This window comes from Mixophyes fleayi, chromosome 5 (genome assembly GCF_038048845.1).
Source record: "Mixophyes fleayi isolate aMixFle1 chromosome 5, aMixFle1.hap1, whole genome shotgun sequence".
Lineage (NCBI taxonomy): Eukaryota > Metazoa > Chordata > Amphibia > Anura > Limnodynastidae > Mixophyes > Mixophyes fleayi.
The window spans coordinates 99,048,032-99,072,822 of NC_134406.1; the positions used below are offsets into that span (position 1 = coordinate 99,048,032).

The 24,791-nt window shown below is 37.8% G+C and overlaps 1 protein-coding gene across 4 annotated transcripts in view; it reads right to left on the reverse strand.

Moving 5' to 3' along the window:
* The window catches only part of BBS9 (Bardet-Biedl syndrome 9), a 328,017-nt gene that overhangs the window by 180,835 nt on the left and 122,391 nt on the right, over positions 1–24,791 (reverse strand). For all 4 annotated transcript variants that reach the window (XM_075212581.1, XM_075212584.1, XM_075212582.1 and 1 more), the window contains 4 exons: positions 19,032–19,172; positions 18,861–18,956; positions 16,058–16,230; positions 7,177–7,329 (listed from right to left, as the gene is read on the reverse strand). In XM_075212581.1, the coding sequence (XP_075068682.1) occupies positions 7,177–7,329; positions 16,058–16,230; positions 18,861–18,956; positions 19,032–19,172 (563 nt within the window). The remainder of the gene's footprint in view (positions 1–7,176; positions 7,330–16,057; positions 16,231–18,860; positions 18,957–19,031; positions 19,173–24,791) is intronic.

Consider the following 24,791-nt stretch of genomic DNA (forward strand, 5'->3'; position numbering starts at 1 on the left):
CTGTATTTATTTATGATAAAATTGGTGTTGTATGACATTCACCAGAAACAAATATGTTACTCATAAGCATTGGGGATGAAAAAGTGAGTTGTAAAAGGTGAGGTTGTAAAATATTGTCATCAGTTCAATCACAGACTGTTACACCAGCAGGTGGGAGGAACAGGGGAGCGCTGGCAGGGGAGGGGGCAAAACTCAACTCAGCAGTCTATTAAGAACATTTTTAAGGAAATAAAAATGCAGGTGTCCCAGTGACCCAGCCCAAAGTAGCCCAATGAGACTGGTCCGGAGGGGGGCAGATGTCTCCCTGCCCCCCAGCCCAGACTGCCCCTGGGGAGGAAAGTGAGAAGAAGCCTTAAGATGACCAGGTGACCTAATAATTATGGTCAGTCATTGGGAAAACAATTAAACTGTAAGCTATCCATGTTTCCTGCCAGTCCCAGGTGCCGGATATATAACTCATATGTAAGTTTATATTCAGTGTTTTTCTCCTTATACTTTGTAACTGTTTGTGCTGTATGTTAGATGTCATCTGTATGTAATTGGTTTTATATTCTGTAAGCATTGTGCCTTTTTCGTATATATATAATTTAATAAGTTAATGTCCTTATTACTCTAAACAAATCCATAGCCTGTTTAGAAGAGATAGATTGCTTGGCTGTGTAAACTCTTTAAATGAAAACGTGGAATTGTTAACTCTTTTAGCCATCAGAAGGCAGAGAGATGGTGCACAACTGAGTAATTAAAAGACAGACTTCTATTGGACTTATACAGTAGACAGTGGCAGCTTTAGGCGTGTATAGAAGTATGATTGAGTGCTCAAATTCCTTGTGGCCAATTACAGTAGCTTCCAAGTCACGAGTGCGCTGAAAGAGGTTTGTGACAGTCTACAGTTAGCAAGGAGTAGTTTCTTGACAAACTAGAGGTGCTAATTTAATAGATCAGAACCAAGGAGAATCTGAATTCTGGCATCCTGACAAGTGTCCCCTTACACGATATGACCTCTGGCTAACTTCTATCTGCTGTTGTGGCCCTGATTACTAGTTTTTACTTAAGGGTTAATGGATGCCTCTCTCATGGGAAGCACTTTAAAGCATGAGATAACACACTTACTTGGCGATATGTTCCAATGCATTCTTTTACTGTATGCCTATTGAGATGCATAACCAAATGGATCAAAATAGCGGTGGCTGCAACTTCTGAACTACAGCAGAGAGTATCACAGATTGTAAATACACTTGTAACTATACTATCATACTGTTCTAAATGTAATGCATTATTATTCAAATGAACTCTTTAAGAGGTTTAAACAACCAGCAAGCAGTGACTGATTTTTAGTCCCATAAATAGGAATTTGTAGCATATATTAAAAAGACAACCTTGAAAAGTCAGAGAAAGAAACATATAACCTAGAAAATGTCATATTAAGAAAAATGTTAACAAAAATAATAAAGAGTATCATGTAAAGCAAGTGGAATCCTTTCTTTGATAAGGATTATTCAACAATAGCGTGGGAAGTAAGCGAACTGTAATATTGGTTTCCTGTCCGTAGAGAGAACAGACAAAGCGCAAGAGGAGGAACAGTTAAACCAAACACTGAGCACTACTGCAGATCTATAGCTTTGTAATAAAAAGAAAATTCATGATCACACTGTTCCCACTATTGAACCCCAGCACCACAATAATAGAAACCAATTCCTTTTTGGATATTGTTTTCAGAGGATCACATAAATCTATACACATGGGGCTTTCTTTCACTGCTTGATTGTTCATTTTGATTTAGGATGACAAGAGCACAGGCAGGTGTGTATAAATCTTGCACGTTCTTCATTTATTAAACAGGTGGTTAGCATAAGAGCGACAGTGATGTGATTCATTGCACAGAAGGGAAGGAAATCACATGGGATCCATATCTTCCTTTGTGTCCAAAAATTCAAATTTTATTCCATCAATGGCCCCTTTCCACAGTATCCTTTGGCATGGAAACCCAAGCCTCTCCAAGGAGACGTTTTCATGTTAACTGTGTAGCACTCAGGAAAGTTATGTACTTTTTAGAAGATTACATGTGATGCCTATAGTTGGCTGCTAACAAAGCATGCTGGGAAGTGTAGTTAAACCATCTAAAAGGCATCCATCACCTGGCACCATATAATTCCTACACTTGGATATGATGTACAGTTCATAGTATAGTATGTCAAGTGTATGAATATTGTTTTGCAGATTATGCCTCATGTGACTAGATACCAAATGTGGATAAGAGGTGTATTTTTAAAAATAAAAACTGTAGGGAAACTAAATAGATGGTTATGCTACAAGGGCAGCTATTGTTCAACAATAGAAAAACTCTTCTATCTACAGCTAAAATTATAGCTAACAATCGGCATAGCTTTTTGAAATGGAAATGACTGCTTTGCTATATTTAACTTCATCCTATTCATCATATCAATCTGTGTCCTATGAATATGCCGTTTATATCTATCCCTCCCACCCAAATACTGCTAGTTACTCACTGAATGTGCCCGAAGAGATGACAGGCTGACACTCCTAGAGGACTCTCTCAAAGTTTTAGCAATGGCCAGGCTTATAACTAGCCAATCCTTGAGGGCAAATCTGAACCTTGGTTTAGCTACAAGTATGCCCAGTATCTGCATTGTGCAGGCTCAACCTGTTGTGTACATGCAACTGAATGTATATACTTATGTGACTGTCTGCTTCCCTCTCCTCTTCCCATTTCTCCCACCCTCCACCATATTTTAATTTTGTACCCCTTTTTGTTAAGAAAACTTAGATATTAAAAATGTACAGTTAAAAAAACTAAAAACATATGGTTATGTTTCAAATCATTTTCCAGTATATTTCCATCAGAAAAATAAAGTATAAAAAAAAAAGTGTGGTGACTCACAGGGGTGTGTATCAGATATCAATTTCACATAAGTCAGCTTATTTGAGCAATGTGTAGAGATAAGACATCCATGGCCACAGACTGTACATTTACCAGAAAACTATCGCAGCAAATAATAGTATTGTAAACTGATAAATTTATGCGGCGTCCAAGATGTCTATCTATAACATCCCTGATGAGAATTACATAAGATGTCCAACCAATCAAAGAAAACACTATTATTATTATACATGCAAACATGAAAATAAATGTTAGGGAAGACCCTGCTCATGAGAGAGCTTACATTTCTAATTGGAAGAGGACACTGCTGAAACAAAAGGGGCGAGTGTAGCTCAGAGTGAGGTTTTGGGACAACTGTAAGGATGCATTAGTGTGGTTATTATAAGTGGGAGTATGGTAAGCTTGTGGACCTAACTGGACAGATCTAGCTGTTTGAGAATATTGATTTTTTTTACATGTTTTTAATTTATTTTACTGCACTTAATCTCTAACTTTACAAAAATCATCAAATGGGAAGATGGTAGGAATATTTTTTCATCTTTATTCTTCATTAATATATTTAAAAATTTGTAATATTTTTGAAAACTAAGGCCATACTTCCCAACACTCCCAGATTCTGGGTGGGTCTCCCAGACTCCCAGGAGAGTATGGCAGCCTCCCGCATCTGCCCATGTCCTAGTGAAGTGGGCTTCCTAGTGAAGTGGGCAGAATTAAATCCAAAATGACGCAATTCCCTGAGAAGTGCGGCATTTGGCTCCGCCCCCCAAAGTAAAATGACGCGTTTGCGTCATTACATCACGAATACGGGGCCGAAATTACGCAAATTTCTGAGGCCTACCCCGCATGCCCACCTCCCCCGGCAGCTCCCGGACGCCGACTGCCATAAGTTGGCAAGTATGACTAAGACTATTACATCACATAAAGAGAATCATAGAAATCAAGAAATATATAATATAGGTATAGTCCCAATTGTACAGTGCTGTGCAGTATGTTAGCGCTGCATAAATAAAATGTATAAAATTCCAAAAAGTCTTTTAAAATCAAAATAGTACATCAATCTCCTTGTAATCCTTTAGTCAAACCAAATATCCAATGCTATTTATTACCAAGTCTTTAGCTTGCATATATGTTTTTAATTTAACGCCTACACGCTGACAAGCTTCTTAGGAAATTCTTAAAACAATTTCCCAGGAAACCCGGGTGTCAGGATTCCTTAACCCCTCCTCAAGGGGGTGGTATGGTTACGAGCGGCAGCACCCCGCTGCTCTCGCTTACCTACCTCCCGGCTGTCATGAAAACAGCCAGGGCGTCACTTCCTGGATCTTCATCCGGTTATTGCGTTTATTCCCTGTAGATAGTTGACATGCTGTGTGCTGTATTGCTGACTCCTGAATTATTTCCTGTTTTGACCTTGGCTTTGTTTTGGACCCGTTTGAACTCTGATTACCCTGCCCTCTGCTTGTTGTTTGGACTTCCCTGCTCGCTGCCAGCCCTGAACCTTTTGCCTGTTTCTCACTATTCTACCTGCCACGGACCCCTGACTTTGGCTAGTTTCTGATCATCTGCTCCTGTCTGGCTACTACCTTCTACCCACCTGCCTCGGCAACGTATATGATCTTTCAATACGCTGAGCTGGGGGCATCTAGGTAACTGTGAGTGTGTTCAGCTCTATGGGAAAGACGGCTGCTAAAGGTGAAGACCTCTGTCTCCTGTTCTGAAAGCTCATGTCAATAGCCGCGACTTGTAACAATGACAATGATCTGCCTATGTTGTCTACATGTACAGTGGTGATATAAGGGACTCAGACACCTTGATGCAGACACCATTTTCTAACAATAGCCTCCAAACCGCTTACACCATTCTGTCAGTGTGGACCACATATGCAGCATGGTGGCACAGTAGCTAGCAATACTGTCTCGCAGCGCAGGGGTTATGAGATGAAATCCTGACCAGGGCCCTATCTGCGTGGGTTTCCAGCGGGTGCTATCTATGTGGAGTTTGAATGTTTTACATGTGTTTGCGTGGGTTTCCAGCGGGTGCTCAGGGTTCCTCCCACACAGTCCAAAAACATACATGTGTGTGTGCTTGTGAGCTAGGGAATTTAGATTGTAACCTCCAAAGGGGGCAGGAACTGATGTGAGTGACAAATATTCTTTGTACAGCGCTGCCCAATATGGACGGTGCACTATAAATAAACATTACTAAATAAAATAAATAGGCAGTACAGCATGCCGAGGCATTTCTCATGTTGCGTTTTGTTAGGGATGCAAAAAAATAAAGTACCACAATAAAAACGCTTCCAGACATTTGGTTACTAGAGCTTACAGCTTAGTATCAGACCAGCCATAAAGTTCACACAGCCAAGGTAGCAGGTTTTAAATGCAAATAACAGTATTACAGTTCTTAATATCATTTAAAAAGAAAATTCTTATATTTGTACTAAAAATAAATAATAGTTTCTGGTTAAAAATGTAGAACAATCTTTAACCAGGATAAGCCTGGTTCCAATAAGAACTAAGTTTTGACTAACAGTAAAACAACACTAAAGTAATCCTAATTATATGCTCTAGTATTAACTGGAAAATTTGCTGGAAAATGACGGCTCACACCACACATGCCTACAATTATAAACTGTGCTTCTGCTAAATGTGTGATGAGACGTTTTACATTGCCTTCTAATTGTTTAAGATATGAAAGCAAAATAAGTGGAAATAAAAAAAATGTCAATCCCACCACAAAACAGTTCTCTCACCTCCATACACTACTTAATCGTTGCCACCACTTATTGAATTAGGTCAATAAGACCATAAGTTCTGCTACACAAAAGTACACATTGGCACACACTACACTCTAGCAGCCAAGGGGTTAACAATTCACACCTTTGCACTGAAAGGGTGATCACCTCAAACCTAGAATATAAAGTGCTAATGCAGTCAAACAATACAGCTCTTTTTCAAAAACTTATGGATATATTTGCGTAACAAAAACAAACTTATTACATTTTACATTTAATAAAAAAAAAAAGATACAGGGCATTAGATCTAAAAAAACATAACATACAACACATGAAACAAATGCAATAACAGGAAAAATAAAAGGGATAGAAATTACAGAAAACAGAACACTTATGTAAGATCATAAATTCTGTATGCTGGCAGAAAGAGAGCAACTTTCAATTAGATTAATCCCCAAAAGACTGTCACCAAGTTTTACTAGTGTTTTAAAGATCCACATTCTTCAGCCTCAGCCCCCTTCTGTGATGAGGTTATTCAGCCAAGAATTCTCACCTCTGAGTTCTGTAGCCAGTCAGGTTGCTTAGCTAGAAAGCCCTACTCCCCAAAGCACCTTGCTAATTGACAAAATTAACACCTTTAAATACCAATATCAACCTGTCTTTACAAGAAGCTTCATTTATATAATTATCCAAGATTTATGGGAAGAGTGAAAATGAGTTATGAGATGGAAATCCACAGACTTGGTGACATTATCTGGTCTGCAACATTAACATGCTATGCTGGTTTCCTGAGACTATTTGTGCCATTTGAATAATTTAAATTGTCCTCACTTACCCATTCCTTGGGCTTACTGGCCACAGCCTAGAGCAATTTATCTAAGGATAAACCATTCATCTACAGTCATATCTGTATTCTAATGTCTTGATTGGGCCTTCACCACAATACCAATCCTACTTGTTAAGTTATTTGCATCAATGAATGATGTTTTAACTATGATTACATATGACTACTAAGCTTGCTTAGCACATCATTATTGTCACATATAAAAGAATAATGAGATACACATAACTTAAATAGTTACCCTACTGCAAGTGTGATACTAGCTTAATTATTTTAGGGCAAAAAGACCATTCACCATAGTAATCCTCTTAATTTGAACCCCTTATATACCAATTACATCTCTGCTTCAAATACAGCAATGGAATTTAGGACAAATGCCCAAAACTATATGGTATTTCGATATATCATAAGGCAGAGATACAAAGCCATGCTTCTAAACCACTACCTATTATTTCACCATCTGTTATTCATGCTACTAGTCCCCTGTCTGGTATGGATAATGTTAGTTATCCCTTAATGTTTAAAAAATTAGTAGTACCATTCTATAACATTCTGTTTAGATGCTACAGTGCAGCATATTACCAGTGAATAAATAAATTAGCAAAGAATTCTCAATAATAAAATTGACTTTTCCATTGATACAGGTTGCCTCTGGAAAATTAAACAACAATATACTCATATATTCAAATTATTCTGTCTTACCTGTCTGTAGGTACCATCCAGTAAGGTGTCCAGATTTTGCAGTGGAGAGGGTGTCTTATCTTTAAACCTCGTTAAGAGAAGTCTCTCGATAGCACGAAACTGTACGGCACGTTCAGATAACAGCTTTTCATACTTCTCCGTATTCATTCGCAGCTGGGAATATAATAAAAACATGTTACTTTAATAAAAGAGAAAAAAAATACTGTTTATTATTTATAGGTAATCTATCATGTGCTGCCAAACTGATCCTGGCGGAACAGCAGTATGGAACAGGGCTTGGTAAGTATTACAGCCAGGAAATAGGCTTCACCCCCAACATAATTTTTATGGGATCTTGAAGCACTTTTACATATGTCTGTATGATTTTATTGTGCTGAATTTTATTATGAATTGTTAATAATCTGTCTGTGACCACCATAATAAATATCCATTTGGTTTTACACCATGGAAACGAAAAAGGTGTCAACTGCACCTTAATAAAAACTTGTACTAGAAGTATAGAAGCAGAGATCTTAGTTGCATAGGTTACACAAAGTATGGATTAGCCAGCTACCACACCAGTCATTTGGTGATCTATGTATTATCAACATAAACACTGTAATAACTTAACTTTAACCTGCTACACACTCATGTCTTATAGTTATACTGTTTTATTGTATTTCTACCCACGCTTGAAATGCTTATCTCACACATGGGGGAGGATTCAATTGCCAGCGGTGTGGAAATGAGCAGAGATTTCTGTGAAATCTCTGCCGCAAAGTGTCTCACGGACATTCTGGAGACACTTCTTGGCTAATTGAGTCCCCCCCTTCCTTCCCCCCAATGTCTATAAGTACTAATGGACAGAAAGCTTGAAGTCTGTAGCTCAGAGCAATTTTGTAAATAACATCACACCAAAAGCCTGTTTCCATTAGTTCTTATGTAGAATGATTAAGAAGAGAAAACAGCATAGTATTACCGCATGTAACATGAAGTATGGAAATGGACATGTAAGGAAACAACAAGTAAAGTGAAAAAAAACTGGAAAGCAAAAGTAACCCTTATACACAAACAAAGATAATCCCATTAGTGAACAATATCATTCTACATAGCATTTCACATGAGTTGGCAGGTTACCCAGAACTGAATTCCCAATGAAGTCCAAAAAGCTATTTCTAATGAGCAAAGAATTTCAACTGGATTTCCTCTGCAAAATACATGCCAGAAAGTAGTAAATGTTTTTAAATACATGACATTCCATTGGTCAGGCATAAAACAAAGATTTATGTTTTGTGGATAGCTGATAACAATTTTCACAAGCCCCAAACACACAGTGCAAGCATCACTCTAATATGTTTAAAATTTATTTTCCACCAGCTACTGAGTCTCAAAATTTTGAGTGCAGCATTAATCGAGCAAGGAAACTTTATTTATTTTGTTGGCCTTGAGAAAGACTAAATAAGTAGCTGCTGTGGAGACTGAGCGATAAAACATTCACACGGCCAATATGTAGGGTTAAAGTCAAATGAGGTTTTTAAGCCTTTTTTTCTTTAGAGAACCATTGTGTCAAGTAAAAAGGAGTATGAAAATGCACAAACATTTATTCATATAGACATTTTTAAGATGCACTCGGTCAGATACATTCTACCAAGTAATAAAAATGTATTAAAAAAGCAATACAAATAGCTACCAAAATAGATAACAGCTTGAAGATAGTAATTATGGGCCTGCTTTAGACTAGGCCACAATTTTATGGCGCTAATGTAGGCATAAACTCACAGCCACAAATTTGCGACCTCACATGTATATTTTGAGTCACACGTATCTTACGTTACGTGTAACTCAAAATACAGTGGAAATATGTGGGTGCATAAAAATACATTATAAGCATATATCAATGCAGACGGAGTACAGATACGGCAGTCATCATTATCAACTTGACCCCTTGGGGGCAATTAAGCTCATTCATTCACATCACAAATCCCACAATAGTAATTATTTTTCATTTACACTATTTGGAAGAGACCTACATGTTTTTGTGGGGCCAATTTCCCTAAAGAATTCAGAACCATGCTTACCGGGCTGTTGCTTGTTTCACATTATCACTGCGGAATCCAGAGATTTTTTTAGTTTACATATATTTACACCAAGGATTTGGGAACCAGAAGAGATACGTCTGAAGATGCAGCCAAGTAGTACCTCTACTGTACTCTACTTGGTTTTGCCTGTCCCCGATACGCATCTTCAGGCGTAAGGGGCTGCACGTGCAAGTTGCTGCAAAGTCAAGATCCGCAGTAAAGATATGCAGATTTTTGCGACCCACAGTTGGACTTACGACCAACTCTAAATCATGACCTAATGAGAGAATGCACACAACCCACAGTAAAATGCATTTATGTTTAAGTCTTTTTTCATTTATTAATTTATCACATGTTCTCTGACTTAAAGATATTAACGAGTGAAAATATGCATGAAATACCCCTGCACATTATGCTAAAATGCACATAGATACTGCAATAGGCTATGAAAAGTAAAGATAAAAAATAGAAACAAATAAAGACAATAAAGGTGAGGAGTTTTGAAATCTGCCAAGTAAACATCTAAAGTATGCAGACAATGTCTGCCCTCTAATGCGCCAAAAATACCCTTTCCTATAATAACATAATGCTGTAGAAGAAAGTGATCCAGTATTTATGTAGCCTATAAAGGTCACTACACTTAAAGAGCATGTTATAACAACAGCTCTTAGCAATGTAATCGTAGGTATAGAAAAGTAATGTTAGGTTACTTCACACAGCACACTACTGTGTTTGCAGCTCAGTAACAATGGACTACTCTGGGAGCGGCTACACTTGCTGGAGACTGTCTGACAGTCAGATAGAGATGCATCATGCTGTATCTCTGTAGCTCTGTCTAGTCATCAAACAAGAGACAGTCAGAACGAAGTAGGCACAGCTATGCCAAGGGGGACCTCTGTTTATAACAATGCAAAGTACCAAATGATCTCTAGCAAAAGTGATTATACTACAACACAATAGCTAGCACCTTAATATAACCTCATACTTACCCACTCTCCCAGAATGTCTAGGAGACTCATGAATTCCAGGTAGGTCTCACAGACTCCCAGGAGAGCAGGCTATTCTCCCACATAAAGCCCAGGTCCTGGGCCAGGGGCCAAAATGACGTAAATTGCATAATATTTTCCCGGCCCTTCGCACCACTGCAGAGCAGGGAAGGGCTAAAATTACGCAATTCACCTCTCTCACTCATCTCCGTCATCACACTTCACCTCCCCTCCAGGATCTCCCAGAAGGAAAGAGGAAAAAGTTGGTAAATATGCATAACATTTGCCTGTAAAACTAATTTCAGACAAAGATTTATATATATTTTAAAATTGAGACAAACATCTCTGTTTAAAGATGATTAAAACCCCCAAAATGAGAACATTTAGTTTATAAATCACCTTAAGACAAATCTATCCAAACATGTGTAACTAATATATTGGTATGTTATCCTGACTTGCAGCTTAACCAAGTGAGAACAAGTGTGGTACGTGATGAGGCAATAAATTAGATAATACGTACTGTATATGGTAATCTAATTATTTGAAAATTATTGTTTTTTTCTTTTTCCTGCCTTCTAGTTATAAAATAACCATGCGTTGCTAACCTATCTCCTTGTGTGCTGGAGGTTTCAAGCAACAAAGCGAGTTTTAAAAGATACCAGTCTTGGCTCTCAAATCTTCCTCCCCTGATCAAATCAGAAGATGGCTCTTATTACTGTTGAAGAAATGTTCCTACACTTTGGAAAACAGTTAACGCTTAGTGCTACAGACCAGCTAATAAGGATTAATGACCACCAAATCTGAAATTGACACTTTCAAATATGAATCATGCATTGTTCTGCATTAAACAGACATTACACTACAGCTCTGTAAAATATAAAGTATTAGTTGACAGCAGAAGACCTACAAAAACCTACAAATTCCATCTTTATCTGATGCCATCAGGACAGTGTCCTAATGGCATCAGATAAACACCAAAAAGCTGAGACTTCCGTCTGATCACAACACTGGCCTTACTCCTGTATAGGAATATACCAGTACACACAGTGTATTTCTGCTGAATTAAGAACCTGATAATCACTCTTTGTATGATCAGTTTGAGTAACACATCCCTTCTAGAATGGCAACCTGTTGTAGAGGAGTGAATAAAAGTGTGATAAATAATTTTAACGAACTATAAATGATAGGTTTTTTTTTAATGTGTATATTTACAGTCACTAAATATAATGTCAAATATTAGATTGCTACGAAATTATTGTGCCTCAACCATATATAGTAGAAAAGTAAATAATGTTTCGGAATGCTTTTAATTTTAGGAGGATAAAACCATGAGTCACATATACGTTAAGTGAAGACAAATACAGGCAACTGGCATGAAAATGTAATGTTTTAGCCACTATTGTACAACTTGTCCCAATAATGGTGCCATTGCAAGCTCTGAAAACATACATGTAACCTTGTTTAATTTAGGGGAAAGAACTGAATACAAAACAGTATACTGTTACTTTCACTGACACATCACAAAAAGAGTGTAAAAGACCACTAAGCACAAAATGTAAATGTTTATTTATCACAAATGAAGGTAAAATACATTGCTTAGTGTTCACCTAACATTACACTGTAACTCTGTTATAAAGTATTGCCTCCCTACTAAAATACAAACAAGCTCCTCCCACATTTTTAGGAAAGGGTCCTGATGGGATATGACAGAGGTGAAAAAGCTGTGACATCACTGGCCCTTGCTCATGTATCAACACGCTTGTGCATTTCTGAAAAGCAAATCTGCCTAGTGTTCAGTGACTTTTTAAGTTACAGAAGTGAAGGCACGTTCTTCACACATACTGTATGCACTAGCAAAATGGGTAAAAATGCATAAAAACTATAGCATGCTCTAGACCAGGGGTGTCCAACCTTTTAGCTTCCCTGGGCCACATTGGAAGACGACGAGTTGGTTTGGGCCGCACATAAGATACACTAACAATAACGATAGCTGATCATTCAAAAAACCATAGAAAACATAGTTAACATATATATATATATATATATATATATATATATATATATATATATATATATATATATATATATATATATATGAGAAAAAAACATACTTACCTACTTTCTTCAGCTCCCTTCCGGGAGCCAGCCAGTGGAGGGGGGCGTGAAGGGGCGGGGTGGCCGAAATCGCGTCATTTCGGCCCCGCCCCCTGTGACGTCATGACGCAAATTGCGTCATTTGACAGCGGGGGCGGGGCCAAACGCCGCGATTCACCGGGAATCGCGGCGTTTGGGATCTAATTCTGCCCACTTCACTAGGAAGTGGGGCACTTCCTAGTGAAGTGGGCAGAATTCGGGAGATTGCCACACTCGCCCGGGAGTCCGGGAGACTCTCACAAAATGCGGGAGTCTCCCGGACATTCCGGGAGAGTTGGCAAGTATGGAAAAAAAGTGATATATATATATATATATATATCACTTTTTTTTTTCAAATCCCCCTATACTTACCTTTCAATCGCCATGTTCAAAAAATCCTCGCTAGTTATTATACTATAATCACTTTTTGTATTGTTTCGATGCAATATCTATAAAGTGCATTTAAGCCAGGCATTGTATATCAGGGTGCCCTGACAGGCCTGCGGTACCTGACATATATACCACTGTGACCCCAAATTGTGACCTGTTTTGCTAATTACACCACTATGTTAGTTAAGGGATACAAACTTATAATGGGCCAAAGAGAAGAATATATAATGCCCCATTAGTATTACAAGTAGAAGTATGTAGCAGGGAGATAAGGTCCATGATGCTCCAGGACCAGGTGACTTTTATTCACTGGTCAGCGTCCCTTGAAATAATAAAAAAAATCCCCCTTAACTTACCTTTTAATCGGCTTGTTCTCCTGTCCTCTTCTCTTCTTTTCTCCAATTCTGTGCTGCTGATTGTTCTTCTCGCGCGGGTGACTCCTCTGTGCTGCGCTCCGCAATGGATGTTGGGCGCGATGACATCACACCCGACATTCACTGCGAGCACCGCACGGAGGAGGAGACAAGGGAGGGAGCCGGAGTACCAGCTGACGTGACCGCGTGATCGCAAGGTAAGTATTTTTTTTTATTTTTTTTTTTGCAGGATTTTTTTTTTACATTAACAGTGCTGCCCCCTTGCCACAACCCAAACTCCTTCTGGGCCACATTTACAGGCGTGCTGGGCCGCATGCAGCCCGCGGGCCGCAGGTTGGACAACCCTGCTCTAGACTTTAGTAATGTGTTCATTATACGCTGCGCTTTTACCAATACCATCTATTGTATTGGTAACATGCGCTGGTGCATGAGAAATAGGGTGTTTATAAGAGCCCTTACAATTTTAGAATGCAGTGGTGGTAATCGCACCACCGGTGCTTATTAATTAAGTGTAAAAAGTGCAAAAAAATAAATAAAAACGTATCGGTGTGAACTAGCCCTGAAAAAGAGCATGCTGGGCATATTTAGTTGAATATAAATAATCCAGTTATTTCATGTTTAGTATTCAGCTCAATAATATACATCCTCAAATAGTAATTTTACTTGTTCTTTAAGTTCAAGCAATAGGTATTTACTTCAAGCATAAAAGTTTCATAATTCTATTTGTGTTGCTTTCTATATGAAATGGATTTTACCACCCCATAGGCCATTTGTGCTTCATGAGAGTTTTTTTCAATACTGATGAAGACTTATGAAGATATGGGATGATGATAGAAATATGGACCATTTTGCTGCATTCTGTGACACTTTTCATATGCCTCAAATGTCTCTAATACCATCTAAATGTTGTACAATAAATGAATATTCCATGTTCTAATTCCATCAGAGATGGAACTAGCGAGCCGTGGGCCCAGGTGCAAAAGTTTGCTTTGTCCCCACTCCCCACACACACAAAAACAAAAAATCTCCCCCATGATAGCCATCAAATTGAAATAAAACAATGTGCAACTACTTAAATTACATTAATAGAACTCACATTTAAAAATAGACAATGTAACCCCAACCTACCATAATATTAAATGAAGAGTATTCATATTTAATAAATAGGCATATCCCCCCTAACATGCCCCTAAATTTAAACAATATGTATAAATACATATATTTCCTCCCGCACAGCCTTAAATAGGCAACACCATGACCCGCTTACATTAAATATCCCCCACTATCAAATTAATAGACTCAACCATCATCCCACCAATAAATTAATAGCTCCCGACCCACATTAAATTAAATTACCCCCCAGTAAGTGCACGCCCTGGGGGAATAATGAAATCCCCCCTGTAAACCTTCTAAATGTCTCTTTTGCATTCTAACACATAGAGACATCCACAGTTAACACTGGGTGGGCACAGTTGGTATAACAAGTGTTGGCACAGCACTCTGATGTCACTCTGATATGTCCAATGAGTTTAAGTGACATGATCCATAAAGTTGACAAATCTCAGACCACAGGAGACAAACCTTCCCAAGGGAATTATAAAATTTTATAGAAGAGAGCCATGTACCTACACAACAGGTACAGAAACACAACATCTGTTGACACAGACCCAGATATCTTATACACATACTCAACTAAGCATTAGACACCCACCATTGAGTGATTAACCCCCCCCCCCACACCATTCAATTATTAAGTCTAGCCCCTACCCACAACACATTAACCCCTCCTCCACCCCTACTTACCTTCTTCTATTCGTGTCTGCCTCTCTTGCTGCAATCACATGTGAGACGGCGCACATGTCAGGTGGTGCATGCCCCACGTGTTACACATAGGTGTGCGTAGTACAATTCATGAGGTTGTGCACCCTGGGAAAACTAAAGAAGGATACTCTGTGCTCACCACTGGAGGGGCGTGTCTAACACCACCTAGGTATTACATTATGCCACACAGTAGCACCCCCAATTCATACTATGCAAAGAGAAGTGCCGCTAGTTTAAATTCTGCCACAGTAATGCCCTCAGTTCAAATTATACCAGACAGTGGTGCCCCAAGTTCATATTATGTCACATTAGTATCCCCAATTCATATTATGCACCACAGTAGTGCCCCCAATTCATATTATGGCACACAGTAGTGCCAAGTTCATACTATGCCCCACAGTCGTGCCCCAAGTTCATACTATGACAAACAATGGTGCCCCAAGTTCACACCATCATAAACAATAGTGCTCAAAATTTTCATTATGCCACACAAGTGCTCCCAGTTTCCATTATCATCATCATCATTTATTTACATAGCACCAACACACTCCGTAGCGCTTTACAATTGGGGACAAACATAGTAAACTAATAAACAAACTGGATAAAACAGACAAAGTGGTGAGAAGTCTCTGCTCGCAAGCTTACAATTTATGGGACAATGGGAGTTTGATACATGAGGTTAAGTCTACATTTTGCATTTCGGTCCAGCCAGACTGCAAAGGTAAAAGTGATTCATATACTATGCACACACACATTATCATAAAACACAAACAGCTCTGTTTTCTTATCTGTCCGTTGACTCACCTCTGGAGTCAGCACAGACAGTTCAGACAGAGCAAACAGTTAAGAGGAGGTGCTGCTGATGCTGCGGCCGGCGCAGCAACCCCATCTCTTGAACCAACTGTGGTGCGCATGTCACTGCGAATCATGGGGGGCGCACAAGCAGAAAAAGAAGAAACAGATGAACCAGTGGCCGGTCAGCAGCAGCGGATCCCACTGCATCCATAGGCCCCAGTGCGGTGCACCAGCCGCACCGCCGGTAGTTCTGCCACTGAATTCCATAATCTTGGCAGAAATGTTCTGAGTATTACAACATGACAATAAAATGGATACAGCATACCTCAAAATGTAGATCAATTAGGTCAAAATATGGTTGCAGTGGAATTGGTCCAGAAAACAAGCATGTGAAGTCTTTAATTCCTTGCTTCAGGAAATAGTCCTCAAAACGCTGGATGAGCTCTTTAGTTATAAGCCAGAGGTCCTCAAACTGTTCACTCTGGATCCTGTATCTCTCTGAAGTGTATACATGAAACACAGAAAGAGAAAGGCTTTGGAACATGCACCGTGAATCGCTGTTACTACACATTAAAGGATTAAACCTCAAAAAATATTTCATACATTATAGAGGAGGATGAATGCATCTGTCAATTTCTTTGGATGTCGAAAGAGCTCAGCTTTCTCAGAAGTTGATCACTGGAGACTGCTATATCTATGCCCTCAAAAACAATGGATCTGTAAGTTAATTGCCTTGTCAGGGCCAATATATCCTGCAGAATCTTTCTACATGTCACACTTTTAAGAATAACACATCAGAGAAAAGCATTTCTTCTATTATATAAGTTTCTTCCTTGAAAGATACATATTGACATCATTTGTAACATAGCCCTGCCAAGAGCAAGCAGTGCATGTGTTCCCGCAATGCTAGAAGAGACAGTGCTATAGATTTTATTCATATTTTAAATAGTAAGTTTGGTCAAAAGGGGGAGAGTGAATGCACCTAAATCTCTTCTTAGACATGCATTCCCTTTTATCTGCTCCACCATCTATAATCTTGCACAATGTAGAACTGTATAGTTTGTCTCTTGCAGAATACTAGATTAATCTAACGTCTCTTTAGATATCTGTTAAGCTGGGTTTAATTTAACCCATTATTCTAGCAGATGAGTATGTATAAATAATTAATTTTAAGAACCCTGTTTCTATGCATCTCTATGCAACTGGAGGTTCAGGGGAATGTTTTAAATGGGACACCCTAAATAAAAATCTGCATCACTATCTTAGGGACTCGCCTACAGGAGATGCCTTGACGTTGGCAGGTGATGTTAATCGCAATATAGCTATATTGTGCCCAACCTTCTCCTTTATGTATATGCCGACACACAGTGATTTATATATATTGTTTGTTTCGGAGCGCAGGACAACATTTTTATTTTGTTTGCACATGTACGTTGGTCTCAATTAACCTTGGCTGACGTCTCAAATGATTTTATTCACTTGTAAACATTTCATTAATTTTCACTAATTTCTAGCTTGCTTTTATGTGAGTTGACCAGTGCCTCCAGGTGCAGCAGGCTTTATAAGATGTAGGTTCAGAGAAAAGTTTTAAATGGGATACCACGAATATAAATTTGTATCTCTAGCTAAGGGACTCCCATAAGAGATGCCTTGACGTTTGCAGGTGATCTTAAACCCAATATAGCTATATTGTGCACAAAATTCTCCTTTATGTATATGTTGACACATAGTGATTTTTGTATATTGTTTGTTTCGGAGCGCCAGACAACATTTCTCTTTTGTTTGCCTATTCAACTACACAGCTAGTTATACATAAATTAATCTTGTGTTGATTCTTTACATCTCCATGTAAGTAGCACTGAACTTATACATACACCACAGTGCCTTTTAGTATCACAGCATTGTGGTGGACCTGATAATGTATTATGGCACTTATTTATTTCTGGTGAACACACCTGCAATAGTGCTATTCACCCTTTGATAAATCGTCCCAAATAACTTTAAGCAGCCACTACGCACTACAATAAATTAATTTCATCTGAACTCCACAAAGTGCCTCACTTATCCAGATCCACAAGGCACAACACAGGAGACACAACTTACATGAAAAATCATTATACAATATGTTTTGTGGGTTAGACTGTAGAAATTAGGTATGTTTATAAAACAGATGTTGCAAAGTAGTGAAGGACCCATGCATGACAGAAACATTAACAGTGCACTTTCCCTGAACTTTATCTCATTTAAGATTATTCTGTGCAAGAGAAAATAACAACTACATGCAGTAAGCAATGACCTCATGTTTTACCACATACAGAAATAATTATCTCTACTTTCTCCAGTGATTTTTATGTCTGATAAACTCAAAATATATTCACTTTGCTCATATATAATGCATGTAAAAACTTTTATAATTCATTAATGTATGTAGAAATAAAAATATTTGCAACTCTAAAGATACATGTCAATATAGTATTTAATTTCTTATCTGTATTTGTCTTTCAAACAAATAATGACATATAGAACAGATTTTAGTACATGGTTGAGGTCTATGGGGTATATTTACTAAACTGCTGGTTTGAAAAAGTGGAGATGTTGCCTATAGAAACCAATCAGATTCTAGCTGTCATTTTGTAGAATGTACTAAATAAATGATATCTAGAATCTGAATGGTTGCTATAGGCAACATCTCCACTTTTTAAACCTACAGTTTAGTAAATCTAGCCCTATGTCTTCTACTTTCCCTGGGCATGCTTGCTTTGTCCTCAAAGCTCTCTGGGAGCTACTACCACTATTTTTCTGAGCAACAACCACTATGTTCCTGAACAACATATTTTTGCCAAGCCCAAGATGACTGCATGAGGGAATCTCGTGACATCAAAGGTAACGGCCACAGATGTCTCCACCGTGTCCTGTATATACTGGTATTGACTTCAGAGGTTCAAGCTCTGGATTGGGGAGCAGAGGAGCTTGCTCTTACCCACATATAAGTTTACAAACATTTCTAGGTTTTTTAATAGCTGTATTGCTTATTGCTGGGCAATTGGATGTCCATTATTACACAATTATTGTTAATTATCCATAGTATTACATACATACACAAAACCAAAAATAATGTTTTCACTTACGTGATGTTTTAGAGGCAAGAAGTGTGACCTTCTGTCCAGCAAGCAACTGGAATCCTAAAACACTGACTTGGTCATCATCACTGCGATCAACAAAATCTGAAAAATACAGCAAGTTAATTATATAGAACGTGGACTATCTGATTCAAAATATAAAGGAAACAAAACACTCACCTGGAAATAGGTTGATCAGATTGACTGGAGGTTTGTTGGTATCAATAGTCAGTTTGTGGTTTGCTGCTTTTGTTGGTTGTATAGGAAAACATACTAATCGTAAAGGAAGTCGAAATTTACACTGTGTAACTCTAGGGACACCTGTATTAAAAAATATATCAGAGAAGAAAATGCCGCATAAATATTAGAACTTTGATTTGTGACATCTATAAAAAAATATATTTTCCTTTTGTTATATATATATATATATATATATATATATATATATATATATATATATATAAAGAGAGAGAGAGAGAGAGAGAGAGATACATATACAAATATATACACACACACATATATACATTATATATATATATATATATATATATATATATATATATATATACACACACACATATACATATACACACACACACACACACACACACGCATGTGGATACAAGCACTTGCAGGATAGTGCATTAGCATTAACTAAAAATAATTGAAATAAACAAACAAAACAACAAATAGCATCAATTATAGATGTGACATTACAAACAGGTGAGAAGTAGTATTTTTAATATACATTAAAGATGGTATTCAAGATTGACATTAAAAACAGCTGGTCTAAGTGAGATTATAAATCACTGGACCACATAGGAACGTTTTGAATGGTATCCCACACTTTATAGTCACCCCCTGTGAGTGTAACATCCATTATTGCATTGCACTAATTAAATCATTTTGGCACAGGTGCGTATTGTAAGCTCATTTTATTCTCAGTATCTAATAAATCAGAATGCTGTATGAGTAAATCCATATACAGCCACATTGTAAATGGCACATTACAGTACAAACACCTGTTCTTCTCTGTCTAGGGGCTACTATGATGCTGGGCACCACAACAGTTACATGTGTAGTTACTCTTTTGGCTGAGATTCCAAGAACACGTAAAACCACAAATATCAATTATTACAGTAGGCATAATGAAACAAAAAAAACCATACAAAAGTATTAAAATATGCTTTTGTCACATTAAGCAACATCATTGAATGAAAGTGTTCCTTTCTTTTTCTACCCAGAACTACAATTCATTACAGTAAAGTACAGGCTAGATTTGATCAGAATCGCTGTCATCATCATTGTGCATTAACTCTCCAGAACCTGCAAGTGATATGCCCCCTAAAGGCCTATCTGCGGATGTGCCCAGGTCTAATTGTGGTGCAGTTATGTGAAAATACCCTTAGTGTACTCATCGTCCCCTTATTCTGTCTATTCAGGCATAAGGAGACACAAAAACCCAATATATGCCCAACTTTAAATGAGCCCCAAAGTGTTGGGGGTGAAGATGTGCATTTCAGTAGCCAACCATGCAATTATCATCATTATTAATATTAACCTTTATTTATAGGGCACCACATGAGGTCCACAGCTACATACAGAGGACTACAAGAAGACAAGTGAACATGCCTCTTAAGTAACCCTAAACCAAATGTCCTTTGATATCAACACCAATGAAAGAAAGCATTTTTGCGCTAATGTTACCTCTTTTGTATCTTATGCAAATTGTCACAGTCACTTTAGTGAGTAAAATGTTTGAAACAGCCACATCATTGTTAACATGAAGTCCTATCTGACCTACATTGTCTAATTGTAATATGATGACCACAGGTTTCAGATGATTAAGAACAGCTTGTTGACAACACCCATGGGCAAAATGACTTTCTAATTAGTAGTTGTTATCGCTGTTTGGGATGTTGCAATGAATTTTTGTGCCCGCAGGAAGGCATGGTCCCCACCCTACACCTATCTCTGTGCCTAAGGTGTCAATCAATGGATAAAGTCTGCACCACTTTAGCATGCAGTGCTCTCCTTTGTACCTTGCTAGATGAAGGGATCTGTTGCTATGACAAAGTAATTTGCTGTAACATATGAAGCATAATTTTGATCTGAGTCACATTTGCCAGCAGCAGTTATTGGTAGTTCTTTCATCCTATCAGTAGACCTGTGATACAGGTCATTAAAGAGCAGAGGTGAACTCCATCACAATCACAAAAACAAAGGTCACAAAATGCTTTGAACATGGACACATATTTTACAGATTTATAATAGTAAATCTGAACACACTCTCTATGTTTTTAATTGATAGCAGTTTGGAAAAATCCTGATAAAAAGATATGAGCTAAAGTAAAATAACAGATCTTATATGTCTATATAGGTAATTCCGATAAAAAGATAAAATATCCATCTAAGACGAAAACCTCGGAGGACTGAGCAGGACAAATTAGTAGTCCAGTGAGTGCTAAATCTTTTATTTGTGAATATGTCCATTGTTTTCTATATAATAGTATTGTGAGAGCTGCTGTCCCACTGTTAACACTATAGTTAACATTTTTGCAGCATATCAGAAAACAGTAGCCAGATCTAAGACTTGGAAAGAGAAGACAGTGGGCAGACTGTTCTTAGTCCATGTAAAAAGAATGCTAACATAGACAAAGTAGAGCACATCTTTGAAACCATTAAGCTGTGTTACCACATGGGCAGTCTCCATTAGAATAACCTTCTCCTTATCTCCTTGACTCCATTACTTCCTGTGGTGAGGAACATATGCAATCAAAGGTTCTGGTTTCACACGAAACTAAAAGTAGCTTAAGGCAGTTGCCACCTACTGTACGTTTGGTAATGAAAATACTTTATATATTACATGTTAGGCTTAAAACAAAGTCAAAATAATATGCTACTAATTGACTCAATCAGTACTAGCAGATACTGTGAGGAGGAATAGTCTGTGGACATACAATACGGTCTACTGACACCAAAGAGTGCTTGACCACCAAGATGAATTAAGCAAAATATAATAATACCAATAATAGAATCAATCATACAACTTGTTACTCAGGTTTCTGCTTGAGGAAGTCCTTAAAAGAAAGATAATGCACAAAATATTTTCAATATATATGGCATTCTTCTAAACAAAATTTGTTGTAAACACAACTTGCATCTCAAATATTGATCTGTTGGACAACAGTTTAATTTCTTCATTATGTCTAACTACATATAGATTAATCTGTAATATCATTCCCTAAATGTCACGTCCTCTGAAAAAATGTATAAAAATACTACCTATATCATGGTGTATTTAAATTATGTAAGTGATCCCTACAGATATTTCAAAAGACTTATTTAAAATGAGAAAAGAATTAGAGCAAAATCAGACAAGAAGTGCTGTAAGGACTAGTAGTATTGAAATTAAATTTCAACAATACACAACAAAATCTACCCACTAGTATAAAATATTGGGATGTTAAGGCAGCACATGGATGCCTCACAGCACTGGGGTCATGAGTTTGGTTCCCGACCATGGCCTTATCTGTGTGGCGTTTGTATGTACTCCCTGTGTTTGGGGTCATGAGTTTGGTTCCCGACCATGGCCTTATCTGTGTGGCGTTTGTACGTTCTCCCTGTGTTTACACTGGTTTCCTCCTTGTGCTTCGGTTTCCTCCTTGTGCTTCGGTTTTCTCCCACATTCCAAAAACATACTGGCAGCTTATATTGGCTGCTGACAAAATTAACCCTAGTGTTTCTGTGTGTTAGGTAATTTAGACTGTAAGCTTCAATGAAGCAGGGACTGATGTGAATGTCAAATATTCTCTGTACAGCGCTGCGGAATTGGTGGCGCTATATAAATTAATTACGATGATAACGATGAGAAGTGACCAAGGGACACATACTATGCAGTACATAAGCTTTCCAAATGAACACTGACGTGATGACATCAGAACTCGCTATTTATTAACATTTATTTACATAGCGCCAGGATACTTTGTAGCGCTTGCCTATACACAATGACATCAGTACTCAACCTTTTACAGATATTATTAACATGACTTTATATATCAACTAACATACTAGTGTGAAATCAAGGAATATTATGTTTTTAACAGCAAATTACCCTCTCATTTGAACAGGAGATTTTGGTGGAGGATGTTGCTTGTTTATGAAATGAAGAGGCCATTCTGCTGGTGTCTGAGTATGTCTATACAATGCTACAGCTGTAACAAAGAAAAACGCCACTTAACATCTTCAGTTCCTTTAATGTATTAAACACATAAAAAGATATGTATCTTCAGACTTGTGGTACATCTTACCCACTGTTGTGCTTGACAGTGAGTATTTGAAAACAGCAGTGAACACCTCGGGCAGAGAATAATAATACTTCTATACATGTAGGACTGCAGCACCCCCTAGTGCACTCTTTAGGCCTGAGTCATTAAGGAGAGCAAGGCAAAAAAAAAAAAAAAAAGGAGTACATTTTCTCCTAGACAAACTATGTTTCAATTCAAGGGGAGTAAATTAGTTTATTATTTTGCATGTAATGAAAATACTGGCTGTTTTTCATGTAGGACACAAATACTTGATAGCTTTATTTTTACACTGAAATCTAAAGCTGATCGAGGACATGCCATACCCAAACTATAAATGTATATAAATCTGCATCACATTTTAACTTTACCTCCCCCTCCAATGTAACATGGTTTTGCCATGGCTTTTCTTTGCTCTCCTTAATGACTCAGGCCTCTGAGTGCTTCCTAAGCGCTTCACCATCTGCAACCCCAAAAGCAATCCTGCACTTCATATGGAACCTGTGGCAACATCTTTGCAGAATTATCCAATATATTTATTAATACACCATTTAAAAATGGCAAAATCTTACATAATTACCGATGTACAGTATACAAAGAAAAGTAGTAAACTATCCTGCTCTGTTTTATTCCTGCCAAGCAGCAGCTTGCAAACGCTATCGCCTCCAATAAAGGGTATTACTATAACTCTACTTTTCTCCACTGTCAAAATATCAAATTCAATTAATATGTCCAAAAAATAGAAAATGTGAATAATATTAAGTGAAGAAATTCAGCAGTTCTTTTACACAAAGTACAATAACTACAAGCAAGACATATTTAATAGACAGGCCAAATAATAATTTCATTCCTCTAGTATTCTATAAAGAAAAGGGAGCCCACGACTCTTCATATAAGCTTCTTACCCAAAATTGAGCGTAAGCATTTCGCAAGAAAGGAGCTGCAGCTCATAATAACAAACCAGATTTGGTCATCATATAATGTGGTTTATAAAGCAAGCATCTCATTGGTTGCATATGGATAATCATCAGTTATCTGTGCACCAGATTTAATATATATCCCCTTTAAGTGTACCCTCATTTTAATTGAATTATAACTCTAGCCTATTATTGGTGTAAGCAGTTTAGACCCTCCCATGCACTTCCTGACATATTGTAGCAATGCAATAAGCCCCTGTTATTACATAATATACACAGGTGGAAAAAGATCTATACATGTTTGGCGTTTTACTGCTGTTATGGAGAATGTGGTGCACTATATTTTTCTTACCACTGCATGTTTCCCCTAAAGTGAATGAAGGTTTCACGGGGCTCATTAAATGTCTTAGAGCAGCTCTGCTTACAAGATACTGTAAGATGCAGTAATTAGTGAACTCAATGAATTTTAAAGGTTCCCTTAGCACAAAGCTTTTCAACCAGTTATACCGAGACATAGAAAATACTTAACATTTTGAATCGCATATTTAGGCAACTCATTTTCAAAGCTGCTCCACCACATACATGCTGGAGTCCAAGGGACTTTCCCATGGCTCTGATAGTTCTGTAATACAGGAGAGCAATTCAATTCCATTCACCACTTTATGGTGGGAAGGCGGAATGGCAGCAGGAGGACCAATCACAAGCCGCAATTACTTGGC